The sequence below is a fragment of the Sceloporus occidentalis genome, unplaced genomic scaffold (assembly GCF_023333645.1).
Source record: "Sceloporus occidentalis isolate IW3139 unplaced genomic scaffold, rSceOcc1.0.p SCAF_6, whole genome shotgun sequence".
Classification (NCBI taxonomy): domain Eukaryota; kingdom Metazoa; phylum Chordata; class Lepidosauria; order Squamata; family Phrynosomatidae; genus Sceloporus; species Sceloporus occidentalis.
This window is the reverse complement of record NW_028316986.1, coordinates 119,439,713-119,460,859: the sequence shown is the minus strand read 5'-3', so window position 1 is coordinate 119,460,859 and position 21,147 is coordinate 119,439,713. Positions and strand designations below refer to the sequence as shown.

Genomic DNA, 21,147 nt, shown 5'->3' with positions numbered 1-21,147 from the left:
GTTCTCACTGGCTTATACTCCATGTTACAAATCGAATCCAAGGTACATCGTTCCTATTAGAAACCGAATTAAGTCTAGAACAGTTCTAGAGCAACCCGCAATCGTTCCCACTAAAATGCGATTCGTCAATCAGATTATAATTAAATCTGTGTTAAAGGCGTATAACCCATGTTAAAAAAATAGAAGGGTCAAACCTACATTTTTTTCTTGATTCGGGATAGGATTCGGAGTATGTAAATAGGAACGTTTCGGCCTTTGAATCGGGTCAACTGGATGGGAGGAGCGGAGTGCGATGGGCTGGCCTGGGGGTGTCACCCTCTTTGGTCTCTTTCTGCATCGCCAGCGCCATTTTCTTCCATTCGCATAATAGCCTTTCCTCCGGTGGATTGCAACCTCCCCTCTGCTCCTCTTTCATAAACCGACATGTGAGGAGAGCCATTGAACACCATTTTTAACTATTCTTTCTTTTTCACCTCTGCCTGAGCACCAGATGGGCTTTGGAGGACAGCCCAGAGATCAATGGGGCAGCCAAAATGAATTTGGGGAATTCATGGCTCCCAAGACAGCCCATTCTATTCTATTTCAGTCTGTTTAGCCAGTGTTTAAATCTCTCTATTCTATCCATCCATCTGTATGTATCCTGTCTGTCTCTCTGTCTGTCCAACCATTTATGTATGTATCTACCCATATACATATATACATCTATCTATCCATCCATCCATCCATCTGCCCATTCAATATACTTATCCAGTACATCTGTCTGCCTGTCCAACCATGTATCTGTATATCTATCTATCCATACATACATACATCTATCTGTCTGTCTGCCTGTCTATGTAACTGTCTATCAATCTGTCTATCTAACTATCCTATCTACCTATCCAGACTGTCTGTCTGTCTGTCTGTCCATCCATCTATCTATCTATCTATCTATCTATCTATCTATCTATCTATCTAATTATCTATCTATCTCTCTGTCTAGCCAATGTACCTATCTAATTAGTCTGTCTGCATGTCTCTCTCTCTCTCTCTCTCTCTCTCTTTCTCATAGCATAGTAATCACCAGCGTGTTGAAAGGGGTTTGAGCGCTGGATTATGACTCTTTGGTCACCTTGGGCCAGTCACACTCTCTCAGCCTCTGGTGATGGCAAAAGCCTGCTTACTGGAATCCTATTCTGTTACTCACTATTCTTAGATAGCTCTGCAGTGATTGATATTTATCCTGTATGATACTGATGTGGTGGTTTTCTATAGGAGATTTTCAATGTTTATGTCAATAAAAAAGACTTATGCTTTGTTTATATGTTTTATTCTTAGGTCATGGCCAGTTTTGCAGAGTTAGGATTTCCTCAAATTGTTGGAGCAATTGTTGGGTGCCATATCAAAATCATTGCTCCTGCTCATCAGGGTGCGCAATCTTTCCCAAAGATTCTCTCCCCATGGGGCGGACAAAGCGAATTTAGGGAACCGAAGCTCTTTCCAGAGGAACTATGGGATGGGTTTCGCAGGAAATCCCTGCTTCATGGCTCCCAAGACAGCCCAGGGAGCACTCTTCCCCAAAGAGTCTCTCCCTATGGGGCGGCCAAAGCGAATTTAGGGAACCGAAGCTCTTTCCTGTGTCTCCCCAGATTGGGAAAGAGAGATGGAAAGGCTCTCCCCACACAGAGAGGGGAGGTTGCAATGGGGGGGGGGGGGGATAGAGCCTTTCTATCTCTCTTTCCCAAACGGAATCTGCCTTCTCCTCCAACCCTGGAAAGAGAATCTTTGGGAAGAGTGCTCCCATCCCATAGTTCCTCTGGAAGCAGCTTTCCCTAAATTCGCTTTGCCTGCAGCCTCCCCCAGCCTGGGGTCTTTTTCCAAGGCAGCAGAAGTGCTTTGGGGAGGCAGTTTTCTCTCCCTCAACCATCCTTCCCCACGAATAATTGCAGGACTCGGCACTTTAAGCGCCTCCTCATTGGCTCTTTTATAACAAACCGCGAAATTTAAAAGTGACGTTATGATGACGTTGCTTTGATTGACAGCCCAAAAATGGTGAGTGGGAACGAAATAAGGCTAAAACCGGTTTATATAAACACCGTTTTATTTGAATAGGAACGAAAGAGGATCACTTAAAGCGAATCAGTTGGTAAATGAGAACTAAGAAAAAAAAGCGATTCGGAACGCGGGATAAGACCAGGGTTATTTTGAATCTATTTAACTGATACCGGTGTATTTTAAAGCGTTGTAAATCGCAAGTGGGAACGCCCCCTTTATCACCTTTTAAAAAGCGTCAAGAGATGTGATCTGACGAACCTCCTCCAGCAGGTCATTCCACAATTTTGGAGCAGCAACTGAAAAGGCCCTCTGGGAAGTCACCACCAATCTAATATTTCCTGACTGCAGTAAGTTCCTCCCGGAGGACCTGAGTGTGCAGAGAGGATTATATGGGAGAAGGTATTCCTTCAAATAAGCTGGACCCAAGCCATGTAGGGCTTTATAGGTAATAACCAACACCTTGTATTATGCCCGGAAGCTGACAGGCAGCCAGTGTAAAGATTTTAAGATAGGTGTAATTTGGTTGAACCTAGATTTTCCTGCAACCAATCTGGCTGGCATATTTTGCACTAGTTGAAGCTTCCGGACATAGAACAAGGGTTGCTCCATGTAGAGCGTGTTGCAGAAATTGAGACGAGAGGTTACCAGTGCATGTACAACCGTTTCTAGGTCCTGTGACCAGGTAGGGTTGCAGCTGGTGCATCAGCCAGGATAATAGTTAGCATAACTAAGGACCTGTTCGAAAGTTGTCTCTGAGAAGAGATTGGGTATAGGTTTGGGTTTGGACCTTTTCCCCAGCTTTGTCCTGCTTCACTTTTCACAGGGAGAAGTGAAAGAATGAACCAGATTTTCAAGTGTTTATTCTTCTTCATTCCTATACTGAGTGAGTTATGGGTAAATATAGGGAAGAAATCATATCCAAACAGGTTTAAAAGTCTTTTTCATGTTTTGTGGGGTGTTCATGTAACTGATAGCTAACTTAACACAACAAGAATTAGCTTAATTTTTGTGCATTTTCAGGACTGGAAAGGGCATATTCCAAACACAGCTCTCCTATGAAGGCAGGTACAGAGCAGGTATTGGTATCAGTTAGCTTTGCCACAGTACTGCGGCCATTTTTCTTGTGGGAGAATGTCAGATACTGGGAATGTTTTGGGTTCATATTTAACTGAAATACTACACAGATAAAAACAGTGAAGAACTGAAGCTCTTTCTCTTTCATCGCTGCTTCATTCTGAAGCAGGTTGACTGTTGTCTTATCCAAGCCATTTGGCTTATTAGACTTTCTGTCATTAAATATATTTCTAATGAAGACAGGACGTGGTTTCCATTTAAAGTGGGTCTCTCACATACATTTTAGATACTTGATATGTTTAATTTTAATTATCAAATACTGAAGATTAATTTTATTTGACTTGTATGGAGCAGTGAAAATATGTTTAATTATCTGTCTTTCAGTGGATGAATTTTTAGCATTTGAAGGCCCTGTGCTACTGGATATGCGCATTAAACATTTGATGAAATCAAAGCAATTAACTCAAGCAACTGCTCTAGCAAAAGTGTGCTCTGACCACCCAGAAATAAGTAGCAAAGGGAGTTTTAAGCAAACCTACCTGGTCTGTCTTTGCTCTGGATCACCAAATGAAAAGCTAATGCAGGAGGTGAGTCACCTTTAGTTCATATTTTATTATTTTATTTTTCAAAACATCAGCATTAGAAATTCTTTTGAGAGTATCTGGAGACATGGTTTAAGGGTGGATATTGAGGTCTGCACATTAGTTCTTAAGCAGTTAACCTTGCATCATTCTGCACAGTAAGAGAAAACTATAAGAGGTACAGTCAGCCCTCCATAACCATGGATTTTTTATTCACAGATTCAGTCATCCATGGCTTGAAGATATATATTTTTAAATATATAAATTCCAAAGAGCAAACTTTGATTTTGCCCTTTTACATAAGTAACACCATTTTACTACACCATTGTATTTAATGGGACATGAGCAGCTACAGATTTTGGTATGCCCAGGGAGCCCTGGAACCAAATTCCAGAGGATACCAAGGGCCCACTGTATTACTGAAGTGTTTCTCAGTGTGTAAGAAGACATCCTGTTCCATTATACAGCCTGGTAATACAGCAATGGGGAAGAAAATAGCTCTGGATTTACTTTTAATTCTGTGCTTTTCAGGACTTTTGCTGACTTCCCACTTGTTTCATAACATACCTTTTCTCCCATGCCCCTGCCCCCTAAAATATACTACTGAAATGAAATAATGTTGACGTAAGCCTAGATTGGATGTTTCTGTGCAAAGATATGAACCATGTTGAAGTCTGATACTCAGAACAAATTCCTGGGCTCAGAATTCTTTAATTCTATGTCTTTTGCAACAGGCTCCAGGTGGTGAATCTATGGAGTATAGTAAAAAACAAACTACATCATGCAAGCCTGAAGTCTTCCCATCCCTAATATAGGAGGCTATTATTATAAGAAGTAAACACAGGAAGTTCTTAAGAGGATTGTATGGTTTTGGTAATGATTCGGGGATAGAAGTCTCCATAGAAAGGAATGCTAATTTTGAGATTTTGAAGAGAAATTTCAAAATTGATCTGATTTACTCTTTTCCAACCTGGTGTTATCCAAATGTTGTGGGCTATGTCAGTTGCTGTTGGGAACTTCTGATGTGATATGTGAAAAGGAACATCTATCCTCCTTTACTCTGTTTCATTTTAATATGTAATAGATATTGGCAGGGGAGGAAGTGTACTGTCTCCTATTATAAGATGTCAGACCCAAAGCAGGGGCAAGCAACCCTTTTCAGCCAAGAAATCGTAATCTTCTTTGGGGGCCACATCATTAGTGTGAGGGAATGTCACATTGGCACCTGTACTCTTCTTTGGAGTTTTAAAACCACCTTCAGACCTTGGTCTAATGCTGCCTATATTTAATATTAACTTCCAAACAATGCAGTGCTACAGTGTGATGTGAATAAAGAAGATGGATACAATATTTTATTATTATTTATGGTATTTATACCCCGCCCTTCAGCCCTGAAGGCTCTCAAAGCAGCTTACAATTATTATTATTTTTAATTAGACGGTCCCCTGCCCTCAGGCTTACAATCTAAAAAGACATGACACAAAAGGAGAAGGGAATGGTGGTGGGGAAGGGGATCAGGTCCAGCAGTTCTTCTCTCCCTCTGAGGCCCGGACCAAGGCAGATAGACTGGATGGAGGGCTCTGCTTCTTAATCTAGGCCAGGCCCGATGGAGTTGGGCCTGCATCTCTCCCTCCATGGCCGGATGGCATCAGGTGAACTGGAGGGAGGGCTCAGCTCAGGCCAGTAAATTGTAAAAGAAGAGAAGTAAGTCCAAGGCTCCTAATGGTACATCTACATAGGTCGTTTATGTGTTCTTTTCAACATCCATTTTTTCAGATGCTAACCCAAAGCCCAGCAGTTCTCAGAATCCTTTCAATTATATGTTTTCCTTTGATATTTTTAACCTGCAAGTAACTTGTACAAATCATTATAAACCTTGGGTTATATGAAACATACATGGAAACTTTTCCCCTCTTTTACAGTGCTTTAAACCTGATATATATTAATAAAAGATACACCAAATAAAGCTGGGTTTTTCATCTTTTACTTTTGGAAAACAGTCTGACTTTTAGGATTAAAATATTAAAACTTTCAGTGGTTTGTTTCTTACATTTTATGTTATCCAGTTATTGTGTATCTGAAAACAAAAAGTGTATTCAGTGCTGTCACATTTTTTCTCTTCCTTTAGATTGCAGATATAGATTGCAAAGATGCTTTAGAAATGATCTGTAATCTAGAATCTGAAGGAGATGAGAAGAGCGCTCTAATTTTATGTGCAGCATTTTTATCTCGACAACTACAGCAAGGGGAGATGTATTGTGCCTGGTAGGTTGGAATCTCTCATTTTGAGTTTTCCTAGAACCGCTGTATTCGGGTTTGATGAATATACAGAGTTGTTAAATAAAGAAATACAGTCCTCCCACCATTTTCACAGACCGGCAAGTGGGGAGGGTTAAAATGGCGCACATGCCCAGGTGTGTGTGGCCATTCAATCCAATCGAGCTTGAATACATGCAAATGTCCATTTTCGCAGGGGGTCCAGAACGAATCCACCAGGAAAATGAAGGAACAACTGTAGTGTACTGAAAAATGAATTGTTTGTCATAATGAATAACTTAAAAGAAAAAAAATTATTACTCGTGTCCATTTTGCTCAGTGAAGGCTCGTTTTAGAAATGACAGTAAGGATGCCTTTCTAAGAACAACAGAAATTGAGGAAATGTAAACCTGAAAAACCTGTTGTATTAATAATTTGGGGCCTGTAAAAATATCTCTTTTTTGCATATCTAATTAGTGTGAAATCATCCCTGTTGTCACTTTGTAATATTTCATGCGTTATATTAGCATTCACTGAGAAAGATGGGCAATAGTTGCAAGTTATGATAGAGGAGCAATTCACAAGAATTTTATTCATTTTCTTTCCCACTCCAGCCAGGAATCTCATAGATAAGACTTACTTTATTCTCATTATTTAGAAATGCTAAACTCCCATTGGAAAAGTTACTACATTTAAGGATGCTCTCTGAATTTATAATTGGCCTGCCTAAATACCATTGAGATAAGAAATCCCATGTGATCACAGAATCTAAACAAGTTCAGACCTGGTTAGTAATCACCAAAAAATAGCAGGTGTTGTAGGTGGAATTCATGAGGTCACCATAAATCAACAAGTGACTAGAAGACACATTACATTTCATTATTAAAATAAAGCTGTTGACCTACTTTAAGACTTGATGATTTGTAAGTCACTCATAGTTTTACCTCACTCAGGATTTTAAGATAAACTAAGCAAGACATTTTCCCCAGCTCCTAAACAAATATGAAAATATACTAATTGTCTTTTCATGGAGAGGCTAGGGTAAATCTAGGTTAAACAGTTCTCTAATTTAAACATAATGGCAGCATGCTATTTTGACAAAAAATAGACTGCACAAAATCTGCCACTATTTATGCTTTATTTTTTTTGTTTGCAACGTCTTACAAAACAGAAAAATTGCACTGAACGTCCAAAAGAGTTCATAGTATGCCTTAATGTACAAGATATAATTATAACGTGTAAGTTAGCATTCCTCTTCCTGTACCCTCCCCTACTCCACTGAACATCAGCTGAAAATTGATTATAATGACTGTAGCATTTCTGCATTAACATACTTTAAATTTGTGAAATTCTGTTTTCAGGGAACTGACTCTCTTCTGGAGTAAACTACAGCAGAGGGTAGAGCCTTCTGTACAAACATATCTAGAGCGATGCCGTCAACTGTCTGTATTAACAAAGACAGTATACCACATTTTCTTCCTAATTAAAGTAATAAATTCAGAGGTAAGAGTGTGCAACATAATTACTTTCAAGATGGTATGAATTGAAAATAAAATCTATATTGAAAAACAACTCAGCACATCTCTCATTGCAACTCACCAGGTGCACTGATTCTACACACACATAAAAGTAGTTCTTCATTGTCCCACATATGCTGTCTCTGCCTGCATAAGACACCAGTCAGAACTTTCTGGAAATCATAATTGTCCACAAAGAACACTAGCATAGCACTTTATACTGTTTCTCTGACTACCAGATATAGAATCATAACATTGGAAAGGACTGAAACAGCTATCTAGTTCAACTAACTACCAAGCAGGAAGACAAAGCTAAAGCACTCCAGACTGCTATGCATCCAACCTCTGTTTAAAGACCTCTAGAGAAAAGTGTCCCATCACCCTCTGAGGCAATCTGTTCCACTCTTGAACAACTGTTACTGTACCTAAGACAGAACCCCAAGGCACTTCTGTCCATTGGCACGCTCTCTGAAGGGTTAGTCAGTTAACCAGTTACAAACCCACCCATCTGTTTAGCCCACAGTTCATGAGCTTGTATGTAAGAATATCAGGGGGACTGTTTCAGGCTCTCCTTCGAGCCATGTCCTGTGCCTTGCCCTTCCAGGAGAGGATGCGCCACTCTTTCCAAAAAAGCTTCATCCTCTAAGTTGAAGTGTAGATTTGTTGTGGTTGTGTGCCTTCAAGTGCATTCAACTTGCAGTGAGCCTATTACAGGGATTTCTTGGCTAGATTTGTTCAGAGGAGGTTTATCCTTGCTTTCGCCAGAAACTGAGAGCATGTGACTTTGAAGTACAGATATATGAGTTCAAACTTCTATACCTGCTCTTCTAGCAATGCAAACAGCTTGTGCTTGCTGCAGGTATATCCCCCCTCAGTATTCTCTGGCAAGAAAGCAAACGTGACACAGATGTTGCAGGTAACTCCATTCATGTTCATTCATGTTCATTCCCTATACAGACAATGACATAGTTCTGTAGGCATACCCCTCAAACTCTTCTATGAAACAATCTCACATAATAGCTGTTTTCCTCTTCCTGAAACTAAGGTTGCACCTATATAAATCCCCAACACCTTTAGACCACATGTTCATTCCACCAAATGGCACACCCAAACAATCAGCCCTCCTTCCCTAACTTGCAAGCTCACCTTCCTCTCTCTCTTTAGAGACTGAAGTCCAGAGACAGGCAGCAGATAGACAGAACTGCTAGGGCTGGCTCCAACCAAATCAACTCAACAGAATCCTCATTCCCTTAGACCACGGGTACGGGGAGAACGCACAGCCCCCTCCAAAAAAAAAAACACACACATGAATAAGCCTCACCCTGGACCCTAAAACACATGCTCACCGTCTTCCAAATGTCCAAAATGTCTCACTTTTGCTAAGAAGTCACAAGAAAGGAATAAAAGAAAGAGCCTAATGTTTCCTTCCAATCAGTTTCAGTGACCACCTGGCTTTTGTGTCGTCTCCAGGCTAAAAATAATATTTGTCTTAAGTACAAAGTGAATCTTGCTCAGTATTGTTTTGATTTTATTTATTTATTTATTTTAGGCTGAGTTTCCTAGTAAAGGAGCTTACATCCAAATGTTAATAAGCAAAATAAATAAAAAATATCAGTCACACGGCAGAAGTGAAATGACTAGCAGTTGTTTAAAAAAAATCAAAAATACAACAAAAAGCAAGGTCAACAAAAATCAGTTAGGTTCAAGGAAAACAACATAAAGCAGTCTAGACAAAATATCTAAAGGCTGTAGTGCAGGAACCATACAGGTCTAGCATGGGAGCATTCCCATTGATACACATCCCATTGCACCATCAGTATCTCTGAGGATGGCAAAATGTGATTCAAAGCTTCTGTTGACAATCTCAACAATCAAGGAAGTGCATGAAGGAGAAATTGATCCTGGCTTCGTCTGGACCTTCAGTCCAAACCATATAAGACTTCAGAAGTAAGAATTCCCACCACAGATTCCACTCAAAAATAAATTGAAAGCCCCTGTTCACACCAAAATGAGCCAAATAATAATGGACACACTTAATGGCCTCCATAGTTATTGTAGCACAGCCTTCTGCACTAGTAGTTCCTGAACATCTGTGATATGCAGACTCATGAAGAGTGTGTTTACCCTAGTCCAGTCTGGCTGTGACTGCAGCATAGATAATAGTCATGAGATCTGCATCTCCAGATACTGTCTTGAGTCCTTATACTTGGAGGAAGGATATAAATAAATAAATATCATCATCATAAATGAAGTTGTGCAAAAGCACTCACCACTACAATACTATATGTACAGGATTTAGTGATTTTGGCTTCACACATGATTTGAAGAGTGCTGAAGTCGGTGCCTATTTTTAGATGGACATAATTAAGTTCTATTGTATCCGATCCCACAGCAGAGTCTTGTAGTGTTTTAATATGGTTTTTGTATAACCCTTTACCTCCTCACCATCTGGATAGTCTACTGGCTACCCCTATGATCGCCATACCCATGAACAGTTGGTGAGATAGTGATCTCTGCTAAGCCCCTAATTCCTGAAATTTTTATATGGACAAAATAAAGTTCTAATTCACTATGGATTTTGTCCTTGCACTTATCATTTTATTTCAGCCATGGTACCTGCCTGTTTTTCATTATTGTTGTTGTTTTCTTGTTGTTTTAATAATGTAGGACAATACAGAAAGAATATTGCAGTTACAAAAAGTCTCCCAGACTTTGATGTTCTGCATTAATAGGACTAAATACTTTCAGAAGATTTGTGTGTGTCTTAACAAGCTACATATCAACAGCTGAAAATGGCTACCGTGAATCAGCTTGGTTAATATGCTTCAGCAATTGTGCCCTCACCTGAATCAAAGAGTACCTTGATTTCACTGAGATGATAAACTTGCATCTAGAGTTTAGTTCTGGGGCTCAGAAGCTTGCCTGGACCTTGGAATAGCAGAAGTTAAGAAGTAGTTTCTTTGGTGAGGCACACAGTTGAAAAGGTTCTTTCCAAAGAACCTTTGATGTTGTCAGTTAGAACAAGTTAACTGATCAGATTTTATATTAGACAGCCTGTTCGTATTAAACACTAGATGTCCAGCATTAAAATCAATTCTAATGTGTCATCTTGCAGAATATTGTCTCTTGCAATATTTCAGAACCTGACAGATGACAAAATATTGTTAGCTTGCAAAAATAATTTCTTCTTGCATCTCATCACCAGATATTTTTGCCTTGCTAAGTTGCTATAAATCAAGCTGCACAGACACCACAAAGAAATCATTTCCCATAATTGTGAGTAGTTTCTGTGCAGTCACCTGTCCACTACCCTCTTGGGTGCTCATTGCAGTAAGAACAATCCCAGTGGTGTGCATTCTGGCATGCCAAGAATGTGGCTTTCTGAAGGCTCCAGGCATCTTCTGGGGATTTTAATCTTTCCGGAAACTTCTGGTTGTTTGGTTTGCAGAGGTGTGGATTTCCTATGTGTCACTTTACAGAGAACCATTTAAGAAACATCAAAGAGTTCTGTGAGACATTTCATGGACTCCATTCCAATTCATTGAAAGTTTATGCCAAGAAAGCCTTGTTAATCTTTAAGCTGCTACAAAACTCTTTGTTGTTGTTACAAGACTAAGTTCACCGCTACAGATTTAAAGAACAATATCAGGAAAACAGCCTTCTTATACTCTGATTTGATATAGTAATTTTCCAGACTAACCTGTGGATATATGGTGGGAGATATCATGCTGGGTTACCTTGTTCATCTGAGTAGAAGAAAAATGTTATATTTGTGGGAAGAAGTTTCAGGACAGTATATAACAATTTGGTGACCAGTGGTCCCCATTACTACACTAGGGCAGGGAGCTGCAGCTTTACTGTTGTTTTGGTTAGTCCTCCCTGGTAATTCTCTTTTGTAGTAGTTATCCCTTAAATTTGGACTGGGCAATCTATATGATATATCTGCCTGTTTCTTTTGAGATTTATTCTCAGCTCCCACAGACCACTGCTTTCATTGCATGCAAAACATCTGTAGATTGTGTGGAAGTTTGTGTCTTAAGAGCTACTAAAGATACTGAGATAGAGCCAAAGAAGCATAGATTTCAAGACACATACACAAATAGACATTCTTGTACTATTTCCGTGTTGTAGCACCCTGCACTTGCTAAAAGACCAGATAACCAATTTCAGCTAATTCCTCCTTGCCTCAGCTACTTCTGCATCATCTTCAAGACAGTAGCAGCTGCTTTGGAGTAGTAGCACAGGAAACTAGTGGGCAAGTCCCCTTACACAAATATCCTTGTATTTGTTTCTCTGAAGCCAGCATACAAGTATGCATTTGAATGTGGTAGTTACAGTAGGCATCTCTAAAGAATGATTCCCAACTCAGTTAAGAAACAGAGTTCTTTCTTTTTTTTTTTCTGCCAACACTCCCGCTTGTTGTTATTAATATGTCTGTGGATCATATTTACATTCTTAAATTAATACCATTCATTTCAAAGTTCTAACTGAGCTTCATATAGGAATTTTCGGTTTCTGTCAGCGTCGGCAACAGTGGCAAATGAGTTGAAAACTGAATTCTACAGTGTGATTTTCTGAAATAGTTAACTAATGTTGGCAAAATCTAGACTGTTGTCTTTTAAGAGCAAAGAAGCGAGAACGTGTGAAATAGGATTAAATAATATTTGTAAATGCAGAACCTGGTAGTGAATTGCTCTTTAATTTGTTTTTTACTTTACAGATTGATGCGGCTGGACTTGCAACTTGTATTGAACTTTGTGTAAAAGCATTGCGTTTGGAAGCTAGTGAGAATACAGAAGTCAAGATTTCCATTTGCAAGACTATATCTTGCTTATTGCCGGATGATTTGGAGGTTAAACGCGCTTGTCAACTAAGTGAATTTCTACTGGGGCCTACTGTGGATGCATACTATGCTGTAGAAATACTGTACAATCAACCAGACCAGAAATATGATGAAGAAAATCTTCCAATACCAAATTCACTGCGCTGTGAACTTCTACTTGTATTAAAAATGCAGTGGCCTTTTGATCCAGAGTTTTGGGACTGGAAAATGCTAAAACGTCAGTGTCTTGCTTTGATGGGAGAGGAGGCATCAATTGTATCATCGATAGATGAATTGAATGATACTGAAATGCATGAAAAGGTAGAAGACTGCCAGGATGAGAACAAAGAAACATCAGTGAATGGACTTTCTGGATGTTTTGATGAAGCTACAAATTTGCTTAGAGCCATTAGAGATAAAAAACAGAAAAACCGAGAAATAAAAAAATTGAGAGAGCGGGGATTTATATCTGCTAGATTCAGGAACTGGCAGGCATACATGCAATATTGTGTACTCTGTGACAAAGAATTTCTTGGACACAGAATAGTTAGGCATGCACAAAAACACTATAAAGATGGAATTTATAGCTGCCCAATATGTGCACAGAATTTCAGTTCTAAAGAAACTTTTGTTCCTCATGTGACACTACATGTTAAGAAGTCAAGTAAAGAGAGGCTGGCTGCAATGAAACCACTGAGAAAGCTAGGAAGACCACCAAAAACAACAACCACAGGTGTGAACAAGAAGAATAATACTATAGTTAAGCCAGAACAACGACACATTAAAAAGAACAGTCTTTATGCTGCGGATTTCATTGTTTTTAATGACAATGATGGCTCTGATGATGAAAATTATGAAAAAGATAAATCATATGTTCCAGAGATAATGCCAGTCCAAAAACCATTGCCTGTCAATGAGTTTACCTGCCCTGTTACCTTATGTAAAAAAGGCTTTAAATATTTTAAAAATTTGATTGCACATGCAAAAGGTCACAAAGACAATGAAGAAGCTAAACGCTTTCTTGAAATGCAAAGCAAAAAAGTAATTTGCCAGTACTGTAGAAGACATTTTGTAAGTGTTACCCACCTTAATGATCATTTACAAATGCACTGTGGCAGCAAACCCTATATCTGTATTCAGATGAAATGTAAGGCTAGCTTTAACAGTTATGCAGAACTTCTGGGTCACAGAAAAGAGCACCCAGTCTTCAGGGCAAAGTGCATGTTTCCTAAATGTGGAAGAGTTTTTTCAGAAGCATATTTGCTTTATGATCATGAAGCACAGCATTATAATACTTTCACCTGCAAATTTGCAGGTTGTGGGAAAGTTTACCGTTCACAGACTGAATTAGAAAAACATCTTGAAGATCACACTAAATCTGAAAAAATACAACAGTCTGATGTTGACACTGTTGTACAGTCTGAGGTTGAGACAGCTGTGCCTCAGCCTCAGCCTCTGAAAGGCAATGAAGATGACACTGTTTTTCCTCAGTCTTTGGAAGAAAATGAGAGTGCTGAAGAAATCCATCCAGAAAAAGCATTGATGCTGCCCCTTGGAAATAGCTTAAATAATTCTTTCAAAGAAGAAAACTATGTCACAGAGCAGATCAAAGATGAATCATTTTTGACCGAAAGAACAAGAATACCAGTAATTGTACAAGAACAGATTAATCCAATCTCCACTGGAAGCATAGAGCAACCCATACAAGCGCCAGCAAAGCCAGAACCAGTAGTTCTAGCCAGCAATGCTTTGATGCCTCTCTTGGGTCAAAAAATTCGAGAAAATATGGCAAGGAAGGGTAAACTACCTCCTGGAATTACTAAAATAGATAGCAGTGCAGCTGTAATACAGCAGTTATGCTCAACCGTAGAAGATACTTGCAATGATCTTGCAATTTTCCTGGAAACAAAGGAACCTGGTAGTGTTAGTGAATCCCAAACCATTTCCCTTAATTCATGCAAGCTTGAACCTGAAGTCCTTTCAACAAAAAGCCCAGAAAAAGAGAGAAACCATTTATCACTCATGCAGAATGAGTTGGATTATCAAAATTCACCTCTCCCCAAGTCTCAGCTTGAAGAAAGCATTATCAGTGCTTCGAATCTGTACAATCTCCCTTTGAAGACTTTAGAAGGAGTTACACTTGCTCCAGCCCAGAACAGCTTAGGCCCTCCTTTTGTTCCAGCCATACCATTATCATCTCCAGTTCAGAAGTTCACCTGCCAGGTTGAGGGATGTACTCGAATCTACAATTCTTCTCAAAGCATTGGTAAACATATGAAAACAGCACATCCTGATCAATATGCTACATTTAAGATGCAGCACAAGAACAAAAAAAGTCGAAAAGCAGGCAGTTTGCAAAATTTGCCAAATGATAACAAAACTGTTTATTTTTTAACATCACAAGTTACTCCCACTAGCAATGCTTTTCCTCAACAAGCTAATAACAGTTTTAATTCTACATGTACAAGTCAGTTACAGCAGTTATCTAATGCTCTTTTTCCAACACGTCTGGAAAGTATGAATAATTCATTGTTACCTAATGAAAATGGTATAAATACATGTCTCTCTTCCACTATTAAAAATGAGCCAGAAGATACATTAAGTTCTCAAATGGGAAGTCTGTCTAATGCAACTTTACCTTCCCAGTTAGATGAACTAGAAAGACCAGTCATGCCCCTAAACATTGACAGTGGTTCAGATCCTTTCCTTCCTTTACCTGCAGAAAATGGTCCAATTTCTCTTTTCTCATCCTCAGCTGATAATTGCCCAACTTCTGTCTTTTCACAAATGGAAAACAGTATCAATCATTTTTCCTCCCAACTAGAAGGAAACACTAATTCTTTTCCAAAAGATGAAAGTGTTGATGTGCTCTTCCCTTCACAAGTGAATAATGAGAACTTCAGTGAAACCACTCCACAACTTCTGGTAGCAGAAAAAGCAAAAAAGGATCGTAGGCGAGATCCAGATGGAAAAGACAAAAAACCAAAACATAATAAACGGGCAAAATGGCCAGCAATTATCAGAGATGGCAAATTTATTTGTAGTAGATGCTACAGAGTGTTTTCCAATCCCAGATCACTTGGTGGTCATCTTTCTAAACGGTCTTACTGTAAACCCCTGGATGAATCAGAAATTTCTCCTGAAGCTCTGCAGCTTAATGGGCAGTCTTCTCTACTTGCTAGTATGATTCTTTCTTCAAATGCTTTAAATTTACAGCAACAACAGGAGTCAGCTTTTAATCCAGAAGTGTGTTTCAAAGAGCCATCATTTCTACAGCTGCTTGCTACAGAAAATCGGACTGCTGCTTTTTTGCAAAATTTGTTTCCACGGACCAATATAACTAGCATCAATACAAGTGAAAATGATGAAGGAAGTGAAATTATCAAACAAGCCTTGGAAACTGCAGGCATTCCAAATACTTTTGATGCTGCGGAGATGTTACCACATATAATGACAACTAGTTGTATCACTGGTAGTTCTCAAATAAGTGCAACAGTTTTGCCAAGTCCAGGTGTGTCACCCTTGTTATCAACAGTTTGCAACCCAACTACCTTGCTAACAGACCAAAATAAAACACTTAATGCCAAAATTTCATCAGTAGAAGAATGCAGCAATTTACCAGTATTTCCAGATGATTTAATACTTAAGACTATTGAAAATGGTTTATGTTCCAATGTAGTTTCTAATTCTGATGCCCCTACACATAATTTTGGAAACAACACATCACGAGTTTCAGTCATAAGTAGTATCAAAGGTTCAGAATTTTGTAGCTTGGATAAAAGGGGGGCGTGTAGTTCAAAGAAAAAGAAAAAAGCAGCTACTTCATTAGTTGTGCCTAACATTTCACAGAAACTAGTAATTAATGATTTGACAACATTGGAAATTCTAGACAGAAATGTTGAAGGAAATGTGCAAATACCTGCAGAGAAGTTGCAGTCAAATGTACTGGCAAACTGTGACACTGAAGTGTTAATAGAGAATCTAACACAAAAAATGAGTAGTGTGGACAATGAATTAACTGCCAATGTTAAAGAGAACTTCAAAACTAGTCATGAAACCCCTGTGGAAATAGCTCATCTATTAGTAAAAGATGAAAATAGTATTTCTCAGGTCACTCTAGGCTCCTGCATTCAAGAAAATACTAATTTTGGTTCTTCAGAAGATAGTGTTATTCAGAATTTTGAAAAGACTCTTGAAATAATTAAAACCGCAATGAACTCTCAGGTTGTTGAAGTTAAAAGTGAAGTCCAAGAGGTGTCAATTGAATTGTTAGAAAGACAACAAATTAAAACTGCTGAGTGTGCTTTGGAAAACCCTTCACACAACATTAAACCAGCTGAACCCAGTGAACAAATAGTACACACACAGAATATCATTCTTTCCAAAACTAACCTTTCTCAATCAGAAACCTCGCAGAAAGATGATAACCAGATCATGGAAATTTTAGAAGGATTGAAAAAGCTGAAATTGGAAAGTGAAACATCAAGCCAGGTATTTGACAATATAATTCCTTGTCTTCCCTCAGATGCACTGTTGCCACAAATTCCTGTTCCAGTTATAACAGCTGAGAGCACATCTCTTGTCCAGCCAGTTTCAGAAACACGTCCTCACATTGGTGAAAAAGTCCATAAGCCATTTATGTGCCAGGCTCCAGGCTGTAATTATAGTGCTATGACAAAGGATGCATTATTTAAACACTACAGCAAAATACATCAATACACTGCAGAAATGATATTAGAAATCAAGAAACACCAGTTGAAATATGCTCCATTCAAATGTGTTGTAGCTACCTGTCCAAAAACATTTACTAGAAATTCTAACCTCCGAGCACACTGTCAATTAGTGCATCACTTCACAACAGAGGAAATGGTAAAATTAAAACTAAAAAGGCCTTATGGAAGAAGGTCCCAAAATAAAACTGCAAACTTAATACAAAGGTCGATTGAACTAAAAAATGTTGAACTAAAAAAATATGTGTTAATGGAAAGTAAAAATCAATCCCAGTTGAGTGAAGAACTTGAAGTAAAGGAAGAAAGGTATATAGAATCTGAGAAAGTTCCAGAAAAGGTGATGCCAGAAATAGTGATGCCAGAAAGTATTCCTGCTGCTCTTGAAAAATTTGAAAAGCCTTCACAAGTAGTTCTGGTTCCTCTAGAGCTTCATAGTGTAGCCCCACTTAATAATACACAGGTTCAGCCAAAAGTACGCAAGATTAGAAGACATAGGAAGGAAAAGGAAGAAAGAAAACATAAAAAAATAGTACACAAACCATTGGAATTTCCTACTACGTATAGTCCATACAGACCTTACAGGTGTGTGCACCAAGGCTGTTTTGCCGCTTTTACAATACAACAGAATTTGATTCTTCATTATCAGGCTGTACATAAATCTGATCTGCCATCATTCTCTCAGGAGGCAGAAGAAGAAAGTGAGCCAAGCAAAGATGAGGATATTGGTAAAGAAGAAGATTGTGAAGAAACTGAAAGTACAGTAAAAGAATTCAGATGTGAGGTGAGAAATTGCTCAAGGATATTTCAAAAAGTTACTAGTCTTATTCAGCACTATATGAAACTTCATGAGATGACTCCTGAGGAAATTGGGAGTGTGAGGTCAGCCCTGGATGTTGGAAGATTCCCCTGTGATCAGTCTGAATGTAAATCATCCTTTACAGAATATGTTAATTATATTATACATCTTGAGACAGATCATGGAATAAAGATAAAGCAGAACAAAACAGACGATGGCATGTACAAGTGTGACTGTGAAGGCTGTGACCGTATTTATGCAACAAGGTCTAATCTCTTACGGCATATTTTTAATAAGCATAATGAGAGGCATAAAGACCATCTAATAAGACCTAGAAGATTCCTTACACCAGGTCAAGAAAATATTTCAAGCAAAGCTAATCAGGGAAAAAATATGAAAATTAAATATAAAGGATTAAAATACAGAGCAGGAAAGCATGGAAACAAAATAATCAGGATGAGGCGAAAGAAGGTTATTGCTATACAAAACAAAAACTTCAAAATGGGTCAGGCTTCTGACAGTAAGGCATATTCTTTGAAATGTGGGAAGTATGTGTATTCAATAAAGGCTAGGGATGAGGCCTTATCTGAATGCACAAACAAATTTGTAATGCAATATCCTTGTATGATAAAAGGCTGTTCATCAGTTGTCACAAGTGAAAATAATATAATTAGGCATTATAAATGTCACAAGTTGTCTAAAGCATTTACTTCACAACACAGGCATCTCTTAATTGTCTCAAACAAGTATTCAGATTCAGAAGAAAAAGAAGCACCTTCACAGAAAGAAGCAAGTGATGTCAAAAGCTGTGATTTAAAAGAATTGGAGCCACATACATCAAATGTCTCTGCAGACTTGAAACCCCCTCCACCAGTGGTGCAGAAAGAACCTGAAAAGAGTGAGAAGGATGAGGTGGATGAACTTGCAGAATTGTTCATTACCAAACTTATAAATGAAGACCTCACAAGTTTAGAGAACCATGCAAAACCCACTCCTGATGTAAATAGTGACTATCAAGAAACTAGCTCTTCCATTACAGAACAGCAGGGCGTAAACAGTAATTTAAAAAGGGCAAGCAAAGAAAAAATTGCAACACAAAATAAAAAGAAAAAAGTTGAGAAGCAGGAAGAAGTCTTGGCTGTTGAATTAAGTAGTGTGCACAGAGAGGAGGAAACTGCAGTTGCAGTTCAAACTACTGAAGAAGATTCTTCAGCTTTTGCCTGGAGTTCATTTAAGCCCATGGGGTTTGAAGTATCTTTTCTCAAGTTCCTCGAAGAGTCTGCAGTGAAGCAAAAGAAAAATACAGAGAGGAGCTACAATAATTGTGGAACTAGGAAAGGTTCTCATTCAAAATCAAGAAAATCTAATGACAAGAACTCTTTTGCAAGACGAAGATCATATTCAGAAAGTGAAACATATGTACAGTTTGTTAACACATCACAATTTCAGTGTAGTGGTACTGTAAAAATAGTTTTAGATAAGACTTTTAAAGATTGCACTGAGCTTGTGTTGAAGCAACTTCAGAAAATGAAACCTATTGTCAGTCTGGCAAGAGTTGATGAACATGGGGAGGCAAAAGCAGAGGTTACAAAATAATCAGGTAATATGAGTGGACTCCTTGTTCCAATGGTGTCTAAATGTGACCTGTACTGCATTTTTAAAAGTAGGAAGCCATTGAGCATGATGCTATTTCTTAAGGTTTTCTTTTGAAGTGATTTAACCTAGCAAAATTCATGACAGTTGTCATGTAATTTTATTTGTTTTTATCCCTATGGGACTTGGAACAGAATCATTGTTTCAGTTTTGTAAATAATTGATCAAAAACCTCAATTTTTTTATCAAATGTCCCTTTTCCATGACTGAAATCTTTGTGAAATTGTCTGTGGTATCGTTCACCAGTCACTGCTCATATATAACAGTACTTTTTATTTGTAGATACATTTTTGTATATATTTATTATTGTAAATCATTTGCTGCAACCAGCAGTCTGTAAGTCTGAAATATTAAATGACACATTTATATTCAGAATTTTAATTTGTAACTAAGTGATTATGTTTTTTTTTAAATGTTCTTTTAAACTTAAAACTTTTTGAAGTAAAGACTAGGTAAGTCTACCATATCTAGTTTATTTTGCATAGGGTATGTGTACAGGACAGAAACTTGGATCAGATCACACATGGTTAAAATACATACTGACACAGTTGTATTTGTAACTTGAAACATCCAGTGTCTTTGGATGGTATTGAGCTATAGTTCTCAGAACGTTTTCATGCAACTGCACTTGCATTGCTTTTGAGTGGATCTAAAACTCTTCCACTTCCATAATATAATGTAAATGTAAATTTTAAATAGTTTGCTGACATGGAAGATTTAAACAACAGTTTGGTATTGAATAACCCATCGTGAATGTGATAGAAAATTAGTAGTGTGGAGCACTGTATATATTTGAGGTGGTGATTTGTGAAGTAGCCCAGTATTGCCTTAAATAAAATCACATTTCAATTCTTGTTTTATACATGTTATCTTATAAAGATCCTTTTTGCTTTTTAAAATTTTACATTGGTGTATAGGTATTACATCATAACTTCTACAACACTCCTTTGAAAATGATATTTTTTGTCAGGAATGGATTTTTAAATCACTTAGTTTGATTATACTGTCTACATATCCATTTGTAAAATAGGTATTGTTTACAACAGCATTAGAAGCACAAAAATGCATTTTGAATAGAAAGTGAATTTATGCTCTTTAAGAGAAAAAAAATCATACTCTCATAAGAGATGGAACTATATTCTCATTCATAGCTTCAATTGGAAACTAGGCTGGTGATTTTTTTAGTTTATTTGTCTGGCTTTTTACAAAATGAAAACATTTTAAATGGAAAAAAATCAATTTTCACTTGAAGTTAACAGTGTATGCACACTGAAATATATTTAATGTACTAGCTCATAACCCAGCAAGAAGATGTGGGATAGTTTTGTTGGAGCAGAAAGTCCAGTGTCCCCAACCTTACTATCCACATTCTCATTTAAGATGGCCCAGCAACTTGAAGACTTGGTTGTCAGCAGTAAAGCACAAGGAAACAACAAGAGAGAAGGTGTAGTAATAAAAGAGTGGTTTGCCTCTTTTATTACTCCACCCAGGTTGGGGCAAGGAAAATGTCTATTCATGACCTTACTAGAAACCCTGTTCTTCCCTAGCATGGTAGCAGTAAATATACTCATTCAGACTTTTATACACTCTGTATCCTGGGAACTCTGTCTTCTGGAAATACTTGGCGTCATCAAGAACATGATTGTCTTTCATCATATCAACATGATGAAGATATGTGAAGGGA

General features: G+C 38.0%; 2 protein-coding genes across 2 annotated transcripts in view; both read left to right on the top strand.

The window, feature by feature from the left end:
• ZNF292 (zinc finger protein 292) overlaps positions 1 to 20,317 on the top strand; it is a 51,965-nt gene extending 31,648 nt beyond the window's left edge. Inside the window, exons 5-8 of the mRNA XM_089530798.1 lie at positions 3,493 to 3,695; positions 5,818 to 5,954; positions 7,307 to 7,448; positions 12,183 to 20,317. Coding sequence (XP_089386924.1) covers positions 3,493 to 3,695; positions 5,818 to 5,954; positions 7,307 to 7,448; positions 12,183 to 19,406 — 7,706 coding nt within the window. The 3' untranslated portion in view covers positions 19,407 to 20,317. The remainder of the gene's footprint in view (positions 1 to 3,492; positions 3,696 to 5,817; positions 5,955 to 7,306; positions 7,449 to 12,182) is intronic.
• Positions 1 to 21,147, top strand: part of LOC149311320 (small integral membrane protein 8-like) — a 70,486-nt gene that overhangs the window by 10,835 nt on the left and 38,504 nt on the right. The window lies entirely within an intron of this gene.